The sequence below is a fragment of the Acipenser ruthenus genome, chromosome 8, assembly GCF_902713425.1.
Source record: "Acipenser ruthenus chromosome 8, fAciRut3.2 maternal haplotype, whole genome shotgun sequence".
Lineage (NCBI taxonomy): Eukaryota > Metazoa > Chordata > Actinopteri > Acipenseriformes > Acipenseridae > Acipenser > Acipenser ruthenus.
In genome coordinates, this window is record NC_081196.1 from 59655734 (window position 1) to 59672590 (window position 16857).

At 37.9% G+C, this 16857-nt stretch overlaps 1 protein-coding gene across 1 annotated transcript; it reads right to left on the bottom strand.

Annotated features, from left to right (window-relative positions):
- Positions 1-412: 412 nt before the first annotated feature.
- LOC117406552 (protocadherin-8-like) lies at positions 413-5163 on the bottom strand. Its single transcript, XM_034010624.3, has 4 exons — positions 2669-5163; positions 2423-2508; positions 2087-2220; positions 413-1022 (listed from the first exon to the last, which is right to left on the bottom strand). Exons 1-4 carry the CDS (start codon positions 5048-5050, stop codon positions 691-693), a joined length of 2934 nt encoding a protein of 977 aa, XP_033866515.3. The 5' UTR covers positions 5051-5163; the 3' UTR covers positions 413-690.
- Between the last annotated feature and the right edge of the window lie 11694 nt (positions 5164-16857).

Consider the following 16857-nt stretch of genomic DNA (forward strand, 5'->3'; position numbering starts at 1 on the left):
TGCCAGCCAATCTTGTGTTGTTCCACACTCTCCCATCTCATCCATTCTCCCTGCTTGGCCTAATGAGTTATTTAAATATGTTTGTAGACTGTTAATGAAGCCAACACCCATCTGAAACTGTTTCATGATGATGAGGATACTTCATTGAATTCATCAAAGCAGATGAATCACTGTGTTAACATATACGTTTTGACTGTACGTTCAGGGATAGGCATTGTGAATGAAGGTATGAACTAAGTCTATGACCCTTTGGGCAGTTTTACTCAGATCCCAGATTAATCTATATCGTTGTTCAGTGAACATGCTTCCCATTTGTTCTTACAAACTTTTTGGTCATTTAGATTGGCCAATAAATAACATATGCAATTAAAGTTATAAAAATATAAATTGAACATGAATATTTTTTTTAAAAAATTCATTTATTTATAATACATCTTTATAAAAAAAAATATTAAGTTGTCTTCACAAAACTTATAATAGCGGTGAGCACAAAATAAATTATAAAATGAAACGCATGATTACAGATTCTTATATACATGTACCAATCAATATTGTATTTACAGATGTACAGTCTCTTCAAATAAATATGAACACACTTTATACAGGCCTGAAAGCAAAATGCTAACATTAGCATTCTTGTTTTCTGCATGACATTTTTGTATCTTGAAATGTAAAGGACCTCTGTTTTTTTTAAAAAGAAGTGGCAATCTCAGATAATGCAGTGGGTTCTAGAAACTGCTGGATGTCTTGCTGAGGCACAATGTGGGTTGTTTCTCTTGGGTTATGGTGATAGAACTGGGCTGGCAATGTGCCTGTTCTAGGAATGGCCTGTAGCAAGCCTTTGGTTTTGGGAATATTTGTATGGTAACATGATGCTTTCCAGGCAGTCAGCTGGTTATATATGGGTGCATGGGAGTATACAATTGAGAAACCATTGCCATAGGTTGAAGGGTCATTGGTTGGAACCGTGCAGTTTGTTGATTTAGAGTCGGGAAGTCTAATATCTCTTGGGTGAAATGTACCTAAAAAGATAAATAAATATGCATTGTAAATAAACCTGGTTATTTGCACAGAAGATTTTACAAACAGCATCAAATACATTCAGTTAGTTAGATTAGAGGTGGGTGGTATTAGTAAACTATCTCATTGTAGTTTTACTAAGCTGTCTTATACAAGACCAACTAATCTGATAAGAGAATATGGATATCAGAGCAGCTATTGGAGGGAATCGGATGGATTTGCATGATAATAATACACAATGTTGACTGTAAATTACAAATGGTACACAATGGTACACTATTGGCTAAGAAAACTATATCCATCTACATGAAAAACTTGTAATTTAGCATCAAAGTTGAATGAATGTAAACTGTAAAAAAATAAAATAAAATAATATATTTTCATTTTTTGTTTTAAATTACGGTAAAAGTTGTTCAAAATCAGTGTAAAAAAACTTTTTAAAAAATGATATACCTTTAATAATATGGAAATATACACTAGAATTAATCTACAAATACAGCTTTATGAAATCAATATTAAGGTAAATTTACCATAGACACAGTAAACAGTGTAGGTAAGACACACTGTATTATAGTGTAGGTAGCACACTGTATTATAGTGTAGGTAACACACTGTATTATAGTGTAGGTAACACACACTGTATTATAGTGTAGGTAACACACACTGTATTATAGTGTAGGTAACACACTGTATTATAGTGTAGGTAACACACACTGTATTATAGTGTAGGTAACACACTGTATTATAGTGTAGGTAACACACACTGTATTATAGTGTAGGTAACACACACTGTATTATAGTGTAGGTAACACACTGTATTATAGTGTAGGTAACACACACTGTATTATAGTGTAGGTAACACACTGTATTATAGTGTAGGTAACACACACTGTATTATAGTGTAGGTAACACACTGTATTATAGTGTAGGTAACACACTGTATTATAGTGTAGGTAACACACACTGTATTATAGTGTAGGTAACACACACTGTATTATAGTGTAGGTAACACACACTGTATTATAATGTAGGTAACACACACTGTATTATAGTGCACCGAACTTACCATTCTGGACTGCATTGAAAGTGGTCTGGGTTTTGCTCGACCCGTCTCCGCTGGTATCAGAATCACTGTCATGGAAGTCGCTGTCTCCTTTGCCACTGTCCTTTATACTCAACTGATCAGTGTTTGGAATGCCACTAAAACAACAAGACACGTGTAAGGTACTCGCTTGATCAATACAAGAATAATGTAACTTCCTTTTGTCAAGTGATTTGGGATGGGAGAGATTTTCAAAGTTGGCAAAATGCGTATATGGATATATTGCAAGTGACAACATTATAAGAAATGGGCATAAGGGTGGGAATGAATGTGACAGATGTAAATTATTGAAGAATTTACCTGAGATTAAAACTGTACTTTTCATCTCGCCATATGGAAACTGGTTTAAACTGTTTGTGAATGAAAGAGGTACTCGGTATAAACACCTGAAAGATAAATAATAAAAAAAAAAACATTCATGTAGATTTAGAATCGCATTGGCCACCTGCACAACATTTGTCTTCAGTACGTGTTTTAAGCACGAACATGAATTGTGTGTACTTTTTAAGATGGTTATTACTGCATCGTAATGAATATAAATATTACCTTCGTCTCTGAATCTCCTCTGCGCTCCTTCTCATATAGGCATCTTGCGTCTTCTCCAATTTCAGAGTTTCCAACTCGGTCATTTACGATAGTTCTCGATCCAAAATATACCGATGCGTCCTTTTGGGAGCCACTTAATGTCATTGGATTTGTTTCAAAGTCCCTGTGTTTCATGTCTTTCTTGGTGTCGCAGTTTTGTAATATTTGACTGTTTTTGCATGTGATCGCAACAGCAACAATTGTGATGAGTAGCAAAGCACACCCCCCGCCTAGCACAATGATAACTATTAATGAAATACCCCACTCCGGGGACTCTTCGTCACTTGATTGTAGAACAACCACTATCTGTTCGTCAAATGGAGACATTTCAGTTACAATGAAGTTAAAAGTAGCAGTGGATGACAGTGCTGGTCTTCCGTTATCGTTTACTGCAACAATTACTTTTACAGTGTCACCAGAGACATAGGCTAGTCCCATTTTCAGAGATAATTCCCCCGTTTGTTTGTTTAAGGTGAACAACTTTTGCTGATCTTGCAAAATTCTGTAGGACAGTTCAGAGTTCATCCCTTCGTCAGCATCCCTTGCCTTGATCTGGAGTGCAAGGTAACCAGGCGGCGCATTATTGGGCATGCGCACATCAACAGATCCATTTTGTAAAATAGGATACGTAATAAAAGGCGAATTATCATTTTGATCTACTATTTTTACCCTGATCAGAGTAGTGGTTGATAGTTGTGGAGATCCTTCGTCACTTGCTTGGATTGTCATTTCTATTTGTTTAATTAATTCGTAATTGAAAGATCTTACAGAATATATCGACCCTGAGACTGTGTCCACAGACACAAAGGTAGACAGTGGAGCACCGCCATATACTTCTGCATCGATAAGTTTGTAAGTGACTTTAGCATTTTGACCCAGATCCCGATCTCGGGCCACCACGGTGGTAATGAACGAGCCCGGAACATTATTCTCTAGAACCGAAACCTCGTAAACCGGCTTGCTGAAAAGAGGCGCGTTGTCGTTTTCATCGCTTATCCTGATGGTGTACTGTTTAATGGTTTTAAATGGAGGAGACCCCAGGTCTTCAGCAATCACTGTGAGGTTGTATTCTGAAATCTTCTCTCGATCAAGGGTTGTTGTGGTGACAATCATGAAGCTGTCCCCGTAAGCTTCCTGCAGTTTGAAATGTTCGTGTCCTTGGAGGCTGCACTGTACGTAGCCATTTGCACCCGAATCCCTGTCCGAAGTGCTGACCAGAGCGACAAAGCTGTCTTCCGCGGCACTTTCAGTTATATAGGCAACTCCTGCACTGATAGATGTCATTGGTTTAATACTTATCTCAGGAGCGTTGTCATTTACATCTACAATGTCAACTATAACTTTACAAACAGCTGGGACAGAGTTCATCCCCAAATCGTATGCGTGGATATCCAGTTCGTAACTTTTCTTCGTCTCGTAATCCACGAGACCTTTTAGGCTTAAACGTCCCGAAGAGGGGTCTATTTGAAAGACTTGTCGGATCTCTGCAGACACTTGATCATTAAAGCCGTAAACAATGTCTCCATTTATACCCTCATCGAGGTCAACAGCGTTTAACTTGCACAGGAGGAACCCCACTGGAGCATCTTCATACAACTCCACTTTGAGCAGACTGTGATCAAACACTGGGCTGTTATCATTAAAGTCAAGCACTTTGATATGCACAGTTACTGAACCTGACTTTGCCGGGTTACCTCCGTCTGCAGCTGACAGCTGAAGTGTGTAAGAATCATCTTTTTCTCTGTCCAGTCCTTTAGCCAACACAAGCTCAGCAAGTTTAACCCCATCCTCCCTGCTGCGCACTTCAATGTCGAAGTGACTGTTAAACGAGATGTAGTAGTTCTCGATGTAGTTGGGGCCCACATCCTGGTCAACAGCAATGTCTAATGGAAATCGAGTACCTACTGCAGCACTCTCAGACATCTCAATGTAGCTTTCATTGTGTGGGAATTGCGGCGAGTTGTCATTAATGTCCTTGACTTCCACCTCCACATGAATCAGTTGAAACTTCTCTTTGGAAAAGGTGACCACGTCGAAGGTAATCAGACATTCAGGGGACTGCCCACAGATGTGCTCCCTGTCGATCCTTTCCCCGATGGTAAGCAGTCCGTCAGTCTCTCTCATTCGAATCAGAGAAGAGCTGGGTTGTTGCATGAAGCGAAAACTTGTGTGGGGGTCGTCCGCTGGGTCGATCTTCAAATCCTGTGCTAGGTTTCCGATCTCAGTTCCAGCAGCATCCTCTTCGTAGGTAATATATTGTGCTGTTTTACCATTCACTGCTAGTGGGGTAAAAAATATCGTGAGTAGGTAGAAGAGATTAGTTCTATTATAATTCATTGTCATCTTGTGTAGCAGTCCAAAAAACAAATAACTAAATATGTAAAGAATACGCGAAAGCGGTATCAATCCAGCCTATTTGTCTCTATATATAGTGCATCACAGCTTAACCTGCAGCGCCTGTCTCTTTTCAGTGTGTGAAGTGCTTGCCGCTTCCTTAGCTTTATGCCCTGGTTTATGTAAATGATCCAGCAAGCTGACCAATTATCTTTACGTTCTTGCCAAATGGTGTTTGCCTGATTTGACGCAAACTGTTCAACACAAATGGTTAACCTGTCTTTAGATAGATAGATAGATAGATAGATAGATAGATAGATAGATAAAAGTGCGTGTGTATATATTGCAATAGAAAAACTACACCGGCACACACTAAAGAATCAAAGTTTACGCTCCATTCATATACACATTTTACAATTCGTATTCTTTACCCTGTAGGCCCTCATATTTATTCTATACTCTATACTCTGTTGCGTTGGGTTTGTGTTTATTTGCGTATGTGTTATGCTGTTATATAGACGGCTCTGTACAGTATTTTACATGGGGAGACCTGTGTTTTGCCTTAATCCGAGTGAAATAAGGTGAGAAGGTATTAGTAGTTAGACGCTCACAACTGTAATTACCAACCTAAATACATTAAAACCCTATGAAATACTTAACAGATACACAGGTTGTTAGTAGTTTAAGAACAACGGTTTGGCTCTAATTTCAATCCGATGGAAAGATTTTGAAGCTTGGTGTAGACTCACAGTAGATTAACACAGTCATTAAAAGATTTATAAATACAAACTGTGAAGCATCTCCTTCCCAACGTGGTTAATTAATGATCCAAAATATAGCAGTTTATAAATTAGTTTATAAAAAAAAAAACTATCCCTTGCTTGGTAAAAGAGGCGCATTATTAACTCAATTGGCTAGCTGTTAGTTATAGCTCTAGTCCATAGTAGCACCATTTTCTTCCCTAAAAATAATTCACATAAAGAATAGTGTACACACGCGATCCACTAAAAGTGCATTATTAGTTTGTGTTGTATTTAGTGTGTAGTCAATTGAGAAACATTTACAAATGCTGTACAGGTGTACAAGTGGGAATGTTACTGCACTTAACCAGGGTCCTATGTAATTGCGCCAGTACTGTGTTGCAGCAGTACGGAACTGTGCAGGTTTGGAATTGGAATGACTATTCTTTTAAATGAACACCATGGCAGCAGCAGGCATGTATGGATTACAGAGCCTGGGAGTTCTGTATAAGTATGGGGGCTGGAGGATTTAACCATCTGCCACAAGAGCAGCGTGATAGACCAAATCGCATGGTTTTAAAAGCCCTTAATGTGTTAAACAATTAGCTTAAATACTTAGATTAAATACTTAGTCACCAAGAAAGTGATATAGCAGTGGCTGAAAAATGTTCAATAGCCCGAGCGTTATATGACATAATGTAATGCACTTTATAAACCCTCATTCTCAAGACTTGACACAAGCACTGAGATTCTAGACAGTAAATACAGCCACCTATACAGTGTTTAATTCTGTTTGGTTTTACAGTGTAAATTTACTAGGCTGCAATTTATATTTCGGTCCAAAATCCCACAATATGTCGATTGCAAAATCATTCAGCACTACAGAGCCATTTTCAACGTTTAGAAAAATACTTTTATATAACCGTTGGTTTAAGGACCGCTTATTTGACATTTTCATGGGCGCTTTTTTGGAAAACAAATTTGATAAAAAAAAAAATAAAAAACAGTTTCGCTTCAGACACACATTCATAGTGTGGTATTAAAAATAAATAGTGTTTCAAATACTTTTTTTTTCCTTATATCGATTTATAGTTTTCAAAATCTAGTGTTTTCCACAAATATATTATTTAATTCTGGTTAATTCTGACATTGCGCGATATTGTCTCAACAGCATTAACCTCTACTCCAGCCATTTCTACCGTCACGTTCACATATGGAGCAGTGGGTGATCGCAGTAACATTTGGATCGTCCCCTAGGGGAGTTAGGTGTTACCTTTTTAGCAAGTTTGTGCTGACTCTAAATTAACCGCAGCTGAGGCACGCGAAGGAAGGGAGTGCACTTTGTTCTTGCTGGGCGATCTAATTTGTTTTTAAAAGGGGCTTAGGCAGTCTGGAAGAACAGTAATCTTGCAGACAACAACTGGAGACTCGTGAATAAAATAGATAATTCCTCTGTTCGCACTCTTACAAAGCGAATACATTCCAGAGTAGCTCGGAAAATGTCATGGGTAGTGAGAGAGGGAGGAAGAATAGCCACTTCTGTGGAGATAATTGAATGATAATTCCATTGTGATTTAAGAGGCCCTCGTTATTTCTGCCTATTCTTAAAAGTGGTATACAGTTTTTTCAAACCTAGGGTTCCTCTGCTTGAGAAATAAGATAGTTGATAGTGTTCGCATAAAAAAAGTGTCACAACATTCAACTACAGAAAGTTCACCAAAATTCACTAAAAGGCAATAAGATACAGCCTTCATCAAAATGTGAAAGAAAGAAAATACTTCTAATGTAAATGACAGCACCTGTAGAACTCCTCTTTTCCCGCTGGACACTTTATCACTCTTCCTTAATGCGCTTCCTTATCTGCTCCCTATTTTACAGAGTACTGTACTGCAATCTGCCAAAAGTGTTATTCAATCTGTAGTATTTTGCATTTAATCGTATCCTGATGTAACTGTCACTGACACTGTTATCTGCTCCGATATTGATTCGTATTTTGTAATATACTTATACTTACTAGAGCTGAAGTCATTGTATTTTATCTTGCTCTTAATTGTATTAATACTTGTACTGTGATTCTTGAAATGTATTTTTTGTTTAGCACTGTAAGTCGCCTTGGATAAGGGCGTCTGCTAAGAAATAATAATAATAATAATAATAATAATAATAATAATAATAATAATAATAATAATAATAATAATAATAAATGTATATCCAAGTTTATATAAACTAACACAAATATTAGACATTGCCTTTGATTAATTAAATCTACTGATTGTGTCTAACGTAATTTATAGATATTGCACAATAGTAATTCAAAGGCAAATCATTTTAAGAGGGATGCTTTAAATCATGATTGCAAAGTAATGAGAAATCGATCCTGAACAGACCACCACATTTCGTGACACAATAGGTTTGGTTACTCCTGTGTTGTGCACTGATGTGGAATGAATCCGGGTAACTTTGCCTGCAGCCATTGAACGTTCAAGCATGTGTAGAATTTTAAGTGATGTTGGTTTAAATGTTCGATCTACTTTTCTTAAATATTGAATTGTGCCTGGAGAAGGAGTTCTGTTTAGACTGGGTGTACACGTCTATAAAAAGAGCAGAGAAACTAATGGGACCTCATGTGGATTCCGTTCAATAAACATAATACAAACGAGAAAAACTGGTGCAAGTATAAAATGACTGGCCCCTCAAAGTTTTAATTAAGTCTTTACAACAATACATACCCCCAAAATGACTTTTCTAAATATAGGATTACCTTATGTTGGTTCTTGTGTGGATTTTAAACTTAAAATCCTGTTTATAAATGCTATCCAATTATAGGTTTGTTTGTTAGTTTCATGTTTGCGTTGAGCTATGTTTCAAATTGATATTTACTTCAATCATCAAAGTCAGTCATATGAGCAGTAATCAGTCCCGTCCTCCACATGATCTGCTACTAGTGCTTATAGGTTTATTTATAACAGACCTCTATCCCCTACTGAAGTCACCTACAGCTACAGACACAAGTTTTGTATTACCTAGAATTTTAGGATTAAGACATAATTTTTTTTAAAAAAACTATATGAACGTAATTTAGATATTTTATTTAAGATCATGTAATCAAAGAAACTACAAAATGATATCACAAAAGTCTACCGGAAGCCGTAATAGTAGTATAATTTTACATGTTATTTTTGAAATGTGCCATTTTTCAATTTTTGTCAGCAGGTTTCATTCAACTTTATGAGCAAAATTACTTAATTCTAAAGGGTGATGCAAAATGTTTGGCCATATATTGTTAACCTGCTGTCCCACACTGATGGTCTTACCAGTTTTCATTGACCACCAACCCTTTGCTAAACAGACTGTCCCATTTGCACATTTGCAATGATGCAATGATGTCATGCTCCCTTTACATTTGTCTGCATTTCGCCCCATTTGTCATCTACGTGTCCATTTGTATTGTTCTTGTTTTTGCTTTTGTTTGCTTTGTTTTATTGCTCTATTTCCATCTGGAAACTTTCAACATGACATCAGTAAATTAAAACAGTTGCTAAGCATAGTAATAACAAGGTGATTGTCTGTGTATGGAGAAGACTACAGGCTACTGTATAAAGCTGATAAAGAGACTTTATTCATATTACATGTTACTTCGCAATAGTAAACACTTTCCTGTATACACAAACTGAGCAATTTGTGTATAAATGCAGGTTGTGTTTAACTGGATCTGTCCCATTCCTTTTACATTGTACTATCTTCTGTCTGTTTGTAACATGTTTAATAATGCATTTAGAATGCATGGATACACTTTAAAAGACACTACAGTACTTTGCCATAGCAATACAACCCTGCAACAAGACAATTGCCTCTATGGCGAAGTATCCAAGTCTGCACTGGTAATCTGCATTTAATTACCTCGGCAGGCCTTCCAGACAGATAACGTTCTATTAAAGGCTTATACTTGGAAAAGGGTCTGATGATGTTAATGAGGCCGCTGACTGATTCCTGGCAGGTTTTTAACTGTATGTTATCTCTCATCAGTCCGGTATATACCATTTAAATAGCAAGGAATCTTCATTCCTATCATATAAAGTAAAGTGCCTGTCTATTTGAATTATTTCTGGGAATGTTTTGTGTGCTGGCAAGAACATTTGTGTCAGGTTCCTATTCATTAGACCATATTATATTACAATTACAGTTCACTAACAATATTACCCAGTTCGATGCTGCAATGTTTTATATAAGCTGTATTCAACTAAAACTATCATTTGCATTTCAGAAGTAAATTGATGGGACCAGTGCGTTTAATCTATACTGATGTCAGCACATTCTAGCTAGCAACTGAAACTATTTGTCCTCTTATGAAATCGTTGATGTTCATTCCTTAAAACACCCAACAGGGTTCTATTATCGGATCATTGATTTGGAATTCTAGAATCTTGTTCAATGAATCGTTTGAGTGTTCCTGGCTGCAACCTGTTACCTCTCTTAACATATGGTATTCAGCTGAAACCTACCAAATCCATCTCATGGATGCTGTTTCACGCCACGGATCGTCGGGCACAAAGAAATGCCACAGTCTCGTGAATATAGAGAAAGCATTCGCTGATCCGTAATGTGTGTGTTCCCAGGGTTTATTGTTAGACATTTGCCTGGTTTTCATAGAGAAGAGAACCGAATAAAATAGAATTACAAGGTAATAGAATTGGATAACAATGCATAAAAACAGGATCATTTCCATGACCTGAGCGAAAACGAAACATTGCTAAAGGTTAAATCATATCATATATTAAGATATTCCTACTGTTTCTAACACAGACCCTACTGTAGCTCTACGGTATATCCACAGCTAAATCCGAGTATTGCATCTCGGAACATGGGCGGCTTCTATAACTATACAATAGGCCTAATCTTCTAGAACTATTCATGTTTATAGAGCTCATTGTGGTGGTTATGGGAGCCATTAACCCTGGTTCCCAATAAAATTGTCATTTTAATTCACCCCTCGACTTTAATGCAGACTTAGAAGAAGGGTTCCTTGGTTCTTTAACACTTTTTTTTTTTTTTTTTCTGATGCATGTGTATTTTTTAAACCACAAGACAAATTCATTGTTGATGGTGCTTCCTGGTACCTACACTTCCTGTTTTGCAGGTCAGATTAGCTGCAATCAGATAATCTTAGGTACATTCTAGGAAATGATTACGTATTTGATAACTATACGCATCCTGACTAGATCAAATGAAGAAGTAGAATATTATAACGCTAATAAACGTTAAGAACATTTCTTTTAAAGCCTTCGTTATCACTCTATAAGTAATCAATAATGTACTGTATTACAGGGAATTAACATAATGGAACATGGTTCTTTATGGAGCCTAAACAATAAAACAAGACCTTATTTCAGAACAATGTGGGTCTGTAAGCACAGTAGATCAAATGGTCCCATGGGCTATATCTATAATATGGTGTATTATGTTGATGGTTGATTCTTACATTTTTTGTTTGCAGTGATTTTTTTTTTAATCATGTATCTGTGATTGTTGACTGTTTTGGCGTGAACTGGACAGAGAATATCCGGAAGTCCATCGTTCCTCCAGCCAAGAAAGTGTAAACCCACGTGTAAACACGGACTCAATGAAGGATTCGGTTTTATTATCTGTTGGCGGGATTGTTGATATAATTTGTGTATGTAATGCATTGTTTTTTAGTTATTTAGTGCATCCCATGGTGGAGACTAATGGCTGTAGTTACATTGCAGTTCGAGATTAGGCTACTAATAGGGGTTTATGAAACCATCCGGTATACACTGTGAATCAAGTGTTTAAGAATTTAACATGAATCTTGTGCTACAGGTTATAAGCACGTTGTAATATGCATAGGCTATACTTTACTCTGCAATGTTTATTTTGGTAACACGTGCGTTTTGTGTGTGCGGTTTTAACAATAATAACCTCTAAAGTATATATTTTAATATGTTTATAAAATCTGTTTATTTTTTAACATTTGGTTTTACAGGATAGTTATCATTTTTAAAAAATGTTGCTGATATTTCAGATCGACTTATTTAAGGCACACTTTGAAGCATGCAAACATGCGAACTAACTGCACACAACAACATCCCGAATATAAACATGAACTGATGTGATCACCTTATTTATATAAAATATTCCAATGATAATTCAATTAAAATACACACATTTTCGTGATAACAGTATTTTACTTTGATTTACGAAAAAAGTATTTATCTGTGTAAAAAAAAAAAAAAAAACGGGGGGAGGGGATAATTAACCAAAGCCTCGTATTGAATTGCAGTAGTGTGAATTTGTAGTCTTCATATCAGATACAGTGTACAACTAAGCACTCAATACAAGTTTTCAGCAATCGTGTATTCTGGGAGTATTTTTCAAATGAATTATGTTGACAGCCTACTTGTTTGGCACCTTAACAAGGTAATTAAGGGAGCTCTCGACATTGATAAGGCTTTGTGCAATGGCGATAAAAAATATTTAAGTCAGATTAAAGGATTGCCCATCTGTTCTGGTGTTACAGTAAAAACTGCAGGGGTCATATCAAGTCTTTGAACTTCTGTAAACATATTTTATAAGTCAGTGAGTTGAATACGTGTACTATAAAATAACATGCGTAGTTGTTCAGCAAATAAATATTATGCAATTCGGCAGCTCATTTGATACTGTATCTGCCGCATTCTGATGAGGCTTAAATGTGCTGTTGAATGGTTTGCATTGCGTATGAATTGAACAGGCTGAACAATTTACACGAAGACTATCTTTAATTTAAAAACATACCTGCTGTTTGCTGTTTTTGTGTTTTATTAGCTGAAATTAGAACTAAATTATGCCTTTTGAATGATATTGCATGCATCAACAATGCTGTCAACATTTGCTTACTGGAGATTTTAAAATAGCGACGTGGAGGACTGTAATGCATTGTCTTTTGCATTGAGTCGTCAATAAAATGTTCAAGCAACTACCGGGATGTTTCCTAAAATAGATATATAGGCTATAGATATTTATGGTTTGGATTTACACAAATGATGTAGTCGGCTATGCTGCACGCGGGCTACTACTCCCTTTAGGCGATGTAAACTGATTTAGAAATCATGGATATGTTTCAGTCACGACGCTATTCAAGGATAGTTGCTACATGTAGCGGTGACGTTTAATTCACACCATTTGTGGTGTCTGAAGGCGAGATTATCCTTAACTATCGCCTGAGTGTTTACTCCCAAACAAACGGATTAGTGTTTGGAACACATGCGAAGGTGGCAGAAGGGCAGACGCGTAACCCTATTGACACCTTGACTGTGCACAAATCTCTCTGCCTTATCTACAGTACCTCCGGCTGAGTTCAATTTGAAACGCTCACATTATTTCTGGTATATAGCTGATTGAGGAAAGATTGTGTTTAAAACTTCAACAGGTCAACAGGAGTCAACAATCCAGTGCAGTTCTTAATCCAAAAAAAAAAACAATGGTCCTAGCCTTCAAGAAATAAAATGATTATTATTCAAAGCTATTTAAAAAAAAAATTACATTCAACTGTGTATAGCTACTGAATCAGAACACAAACTCGATTACCCTTTTAAGAGGTGTTCTGTTTGTTAAGCCTGTACATATGCAGTCTTTGTGCACGAATATGTAACACAACCTAAACTTGTGGCCCTTTAGGTAAGGCATGCCTGGGAACCTTGTATTTGGAAAGCAGTAGAAGAAGGTCATGTCAAAAAAATGTAAAATATGTTTGTTTTTGTTTTTTTTAACAAATAATGAATGGAAAATACAAATGTGTCAAAATGCAAATGTAGTAAGAGAGCAGTTGATAGTTACCAAGGCCTGAATTAAGTTTATATCAGCTGCCATTTTACTTGATTGGACATCACGCTTTTTATGTGATGTCCAATCAAGTGAAATGGCAGCTGATATAAAAAGAGAATGCAGCACAGGCTTTAGCACTTGTTGGTACACATTCAAACCTGACACATCGCGTCTGATCTTATTCTTGTTGTAGTTTGTAATGTTAATGAGTTAAAAATCACTGGCTAGAATGGTTCCATCCATCATATAATGCCCAACAACATGGATTTCAAAGAAGGAAAATTAATATTAATTAGATACTATCTTTTTTTAACCTGGTTTATAAAGAAATTACAGAGAAAGGATTTGAGTTATGAGACTGTGATATGAGGACCCTAACATGGACCAGAATAATTCCTTTTGAAATAAAGTTTAAAGAAGATCAAAGGATATCATTAGCATACTAATAGAAGCTACAGTATGGGCCAGTGCACAATGCCCCCTCCCATCTTCACATGTGTTAACATGAACACCCTCTGGGGATCCTTCCTTTGAAAGGGCTTTTGGCTGAACTCTTTCAACACTGCAGACCCATTTAGTCCTTGCTAATTTATGATTTTTATAAAAGAAATGGCATCCAAACAAACAAAGAGTGATGGGAGGTCGAACTCCAGGCTGCAGCAGGAATGGGACTGGGAGAACCTGCTGTGAACCCCAGGCTGCAGCAGGAATGGGACTGGGAGAACCCGGAATGAACCCCAGGCTGCAGCAGGAAAGGGACTGGGAGAACCCGCTGTGAACTCCAGGCTGCAGGAGGAATGGGACTGGGAGACCCCGCTGTGAACCCCAGGCTGCAGCAGGAATGGGACTGGGAGACCCCGCTGTGAACCTCATGCTGCAGCAGGAATGGGACTGGGAGAACCCGCTGTGAACCCCAGGCTGCAGCAGGAATGGGACTGGGAGAACCCGCTGTGAACTCCAGGCTGCAGCAGGAATGGGACTGGGAGACCCCGCTGTGAATCCCAGGCTGCAGCAGGAATGGGACTGGGAGACCCCGGAATGAAACCCAGGCTGCAGCAGGAATGGGACTGGGAGAACCCGGAATGAACCCCAGGCTGCAGCAGGAAAGGGACTGGGAGAACCCACTGTGAACCCCAGGCTGCAGCAGGAATGGGACTGGGAGACCCCGCTGTGAACCTCATGCTGCAGCAGGAATGGGACTGGGAGAACCCAGAATGAACCCCAGGCTGCAGCAGGAAAGGGACTGGGAGAACCCGCTGTGAACCCCAGGCTGCAGCAGGAATGGGACTGGGAGAACCCGCTGTGAACTCCAGGCTGCAGCAGGAATGGGACTGGGAGACTCGGTGGCTCACTCGGTGCACCTCAAAGACCTTGTTGGACGCCTTGAAGTATGATGAGTACTGATGCCACCACTGCACATCAAATTGGGCCTTATGAAACAATTTGTCAGAGCTCTGGATAAGGAGTCGGCAGCCTTCAAGTACCTTCAAGACTTCTTCCCTAAGCTGGCTGAGGCAAAGGTCAAAGCCGGTGTCTTCGTCGGACCACAGATAAAGAAGATCCTGGAGTGCAATGAATTCCCCAAGAAGCTCACTAGTAAGGAGAAAGCGGCTTGGAACAGCTTTGTCGCAGTGGTTTGGGGCTTCCTGGGCAATCACAAGGCCGAAAACTATGTGGAGCTGGTTGAGACTCTGGTGAAGAACTACAGCACAATGGGCTGTAGGATGTCCCTCAAAGTCCATATCCTTGATGCTCATCTTGATAAATTCAAGGAGAACATGGGAGCGTACTCGGAGGAGCAAGGTGAGCGCTTCCACCAGGATATACTGGACTTTGAACGCCGCTACCAAGGACAGTATAACGAGAACATGATGGGAGACTACATTTGGGGGCTGATTCGTGAAAGTGATTTACAGTATAATCGTAAATCTCGAAAAACTACTCACTTCTAAATCTTTTGTAGTCATTTTTGTATTACTTTAGTATAAATACAAGTTAATTTGGATTCATATGTTGTTTTTTTCTGACTTTATGTGAACGAAAAGACACAAATTCGCCCGTTTTCTCATTGGAAATAGGTAAATTTCAAAATATCACTGTCCTGGTCACAAAAGCAAAGTTTGTGGGGAATAATAGCCATTTTCTATACTTTTGAGGCATAAGCAATTAGGAAATAACACTTACTACCCAGGAACCAAAAAAAAAAAAAAATTGTTACACGGTGTAATCAAATGCCACTAAACGCAGTGCTTAAGATTGTCAAATACATCCCACATATTCCTTATTACTGCTGAATAACATCACGTTCTGTTTTACTTTTCATCCCATTTGTGGTCTTGTTTATTACTTTTGTAGCTGGACTAACACTTTTTATCCATGTCCTCGGCAAATACCATTACGTTTTAATCACAAGGTGTTTAGAGACGTGACAACTAAAGAGTACTATTTACAGAAACAAAATCAATTCCAGCACTAAAAACTGGAGAATAAAGACGTGTCATAATTAACACCAGGAGGGATTGGTAGGAACCACCAGAGTATTAGGGAACACAAAAACACTAATATATGCATGGCTGCTTAGTTGTGTAGGATTGGTTTCTGGAGTTTATGGACTAATATCACCCAGGCCTTTGATTCCTTTTCTTTTTTTTTTTTTTGGTGTCAAAAGGAGATGATCCCAAGACTACATATTAATTGTGGGTAATTAAGGTCAAGGTAAGGGATAGGCTTAGGCTATTTTAATTATCCTCTTTGAACCCCAAGCTATAACTATATATTTTACTTGGGATCCTAACACAATATAATATGCATAATGGGTTATGGGTCCCACCACTGAATTTGTTTTGGGTTGATTCGTTTTGTAGCACACAGCAAAACTATAGCTTTGTTTTCACAGTTGTGTTTGCAGTTTTGTTTGTATTATTGTATACTATTTTTATGTAAGCCTGCTGAAGGAGCAACACCTACTGAGTGATATCATGCTGTGGTGTTACATGATATTGCACCTGCACTGTTGTGCTGTGAATTAATAAAACCTGGATGCCTGTCTATGTATTTGTAACCAAAATCCATGTCTCTCTCTCTCACTCTGTCACAGCAGACTCACACACCCCCAGTATCAGATCTGCATCTCCTATTGTATCATTTTATTTACACTACGAAACATACATTAGATGCACATGTTTTTTTCATTTTCCATATACTAGGTTGTGTTTCACGATTCAGAACTGTAAATGAAACATACTATTGACAATA

Coding starts and splice junctions, on each gene's coding strand:
- LOC117406552 (XM_034010624.3), bottom strand. CDS start 5,050: ATGACAATGAATTATAATAGAACTAATCTCTTCTACCTACTCACGATA. Junction 2,509..2,668: donor GAGGAGATTCAGAGACGAAG/GTAATATTTATA, acceptor TTTATCTTTCAG/GTGTTTATACCGAGTACCTC. Junction 2,221..2,422: donor AAGTACAGTTTTAATCTCAG/GTAAATTCTTCA, acceptor TTGTTGTTTTAG/TGGCATTCCAAACACTGATC.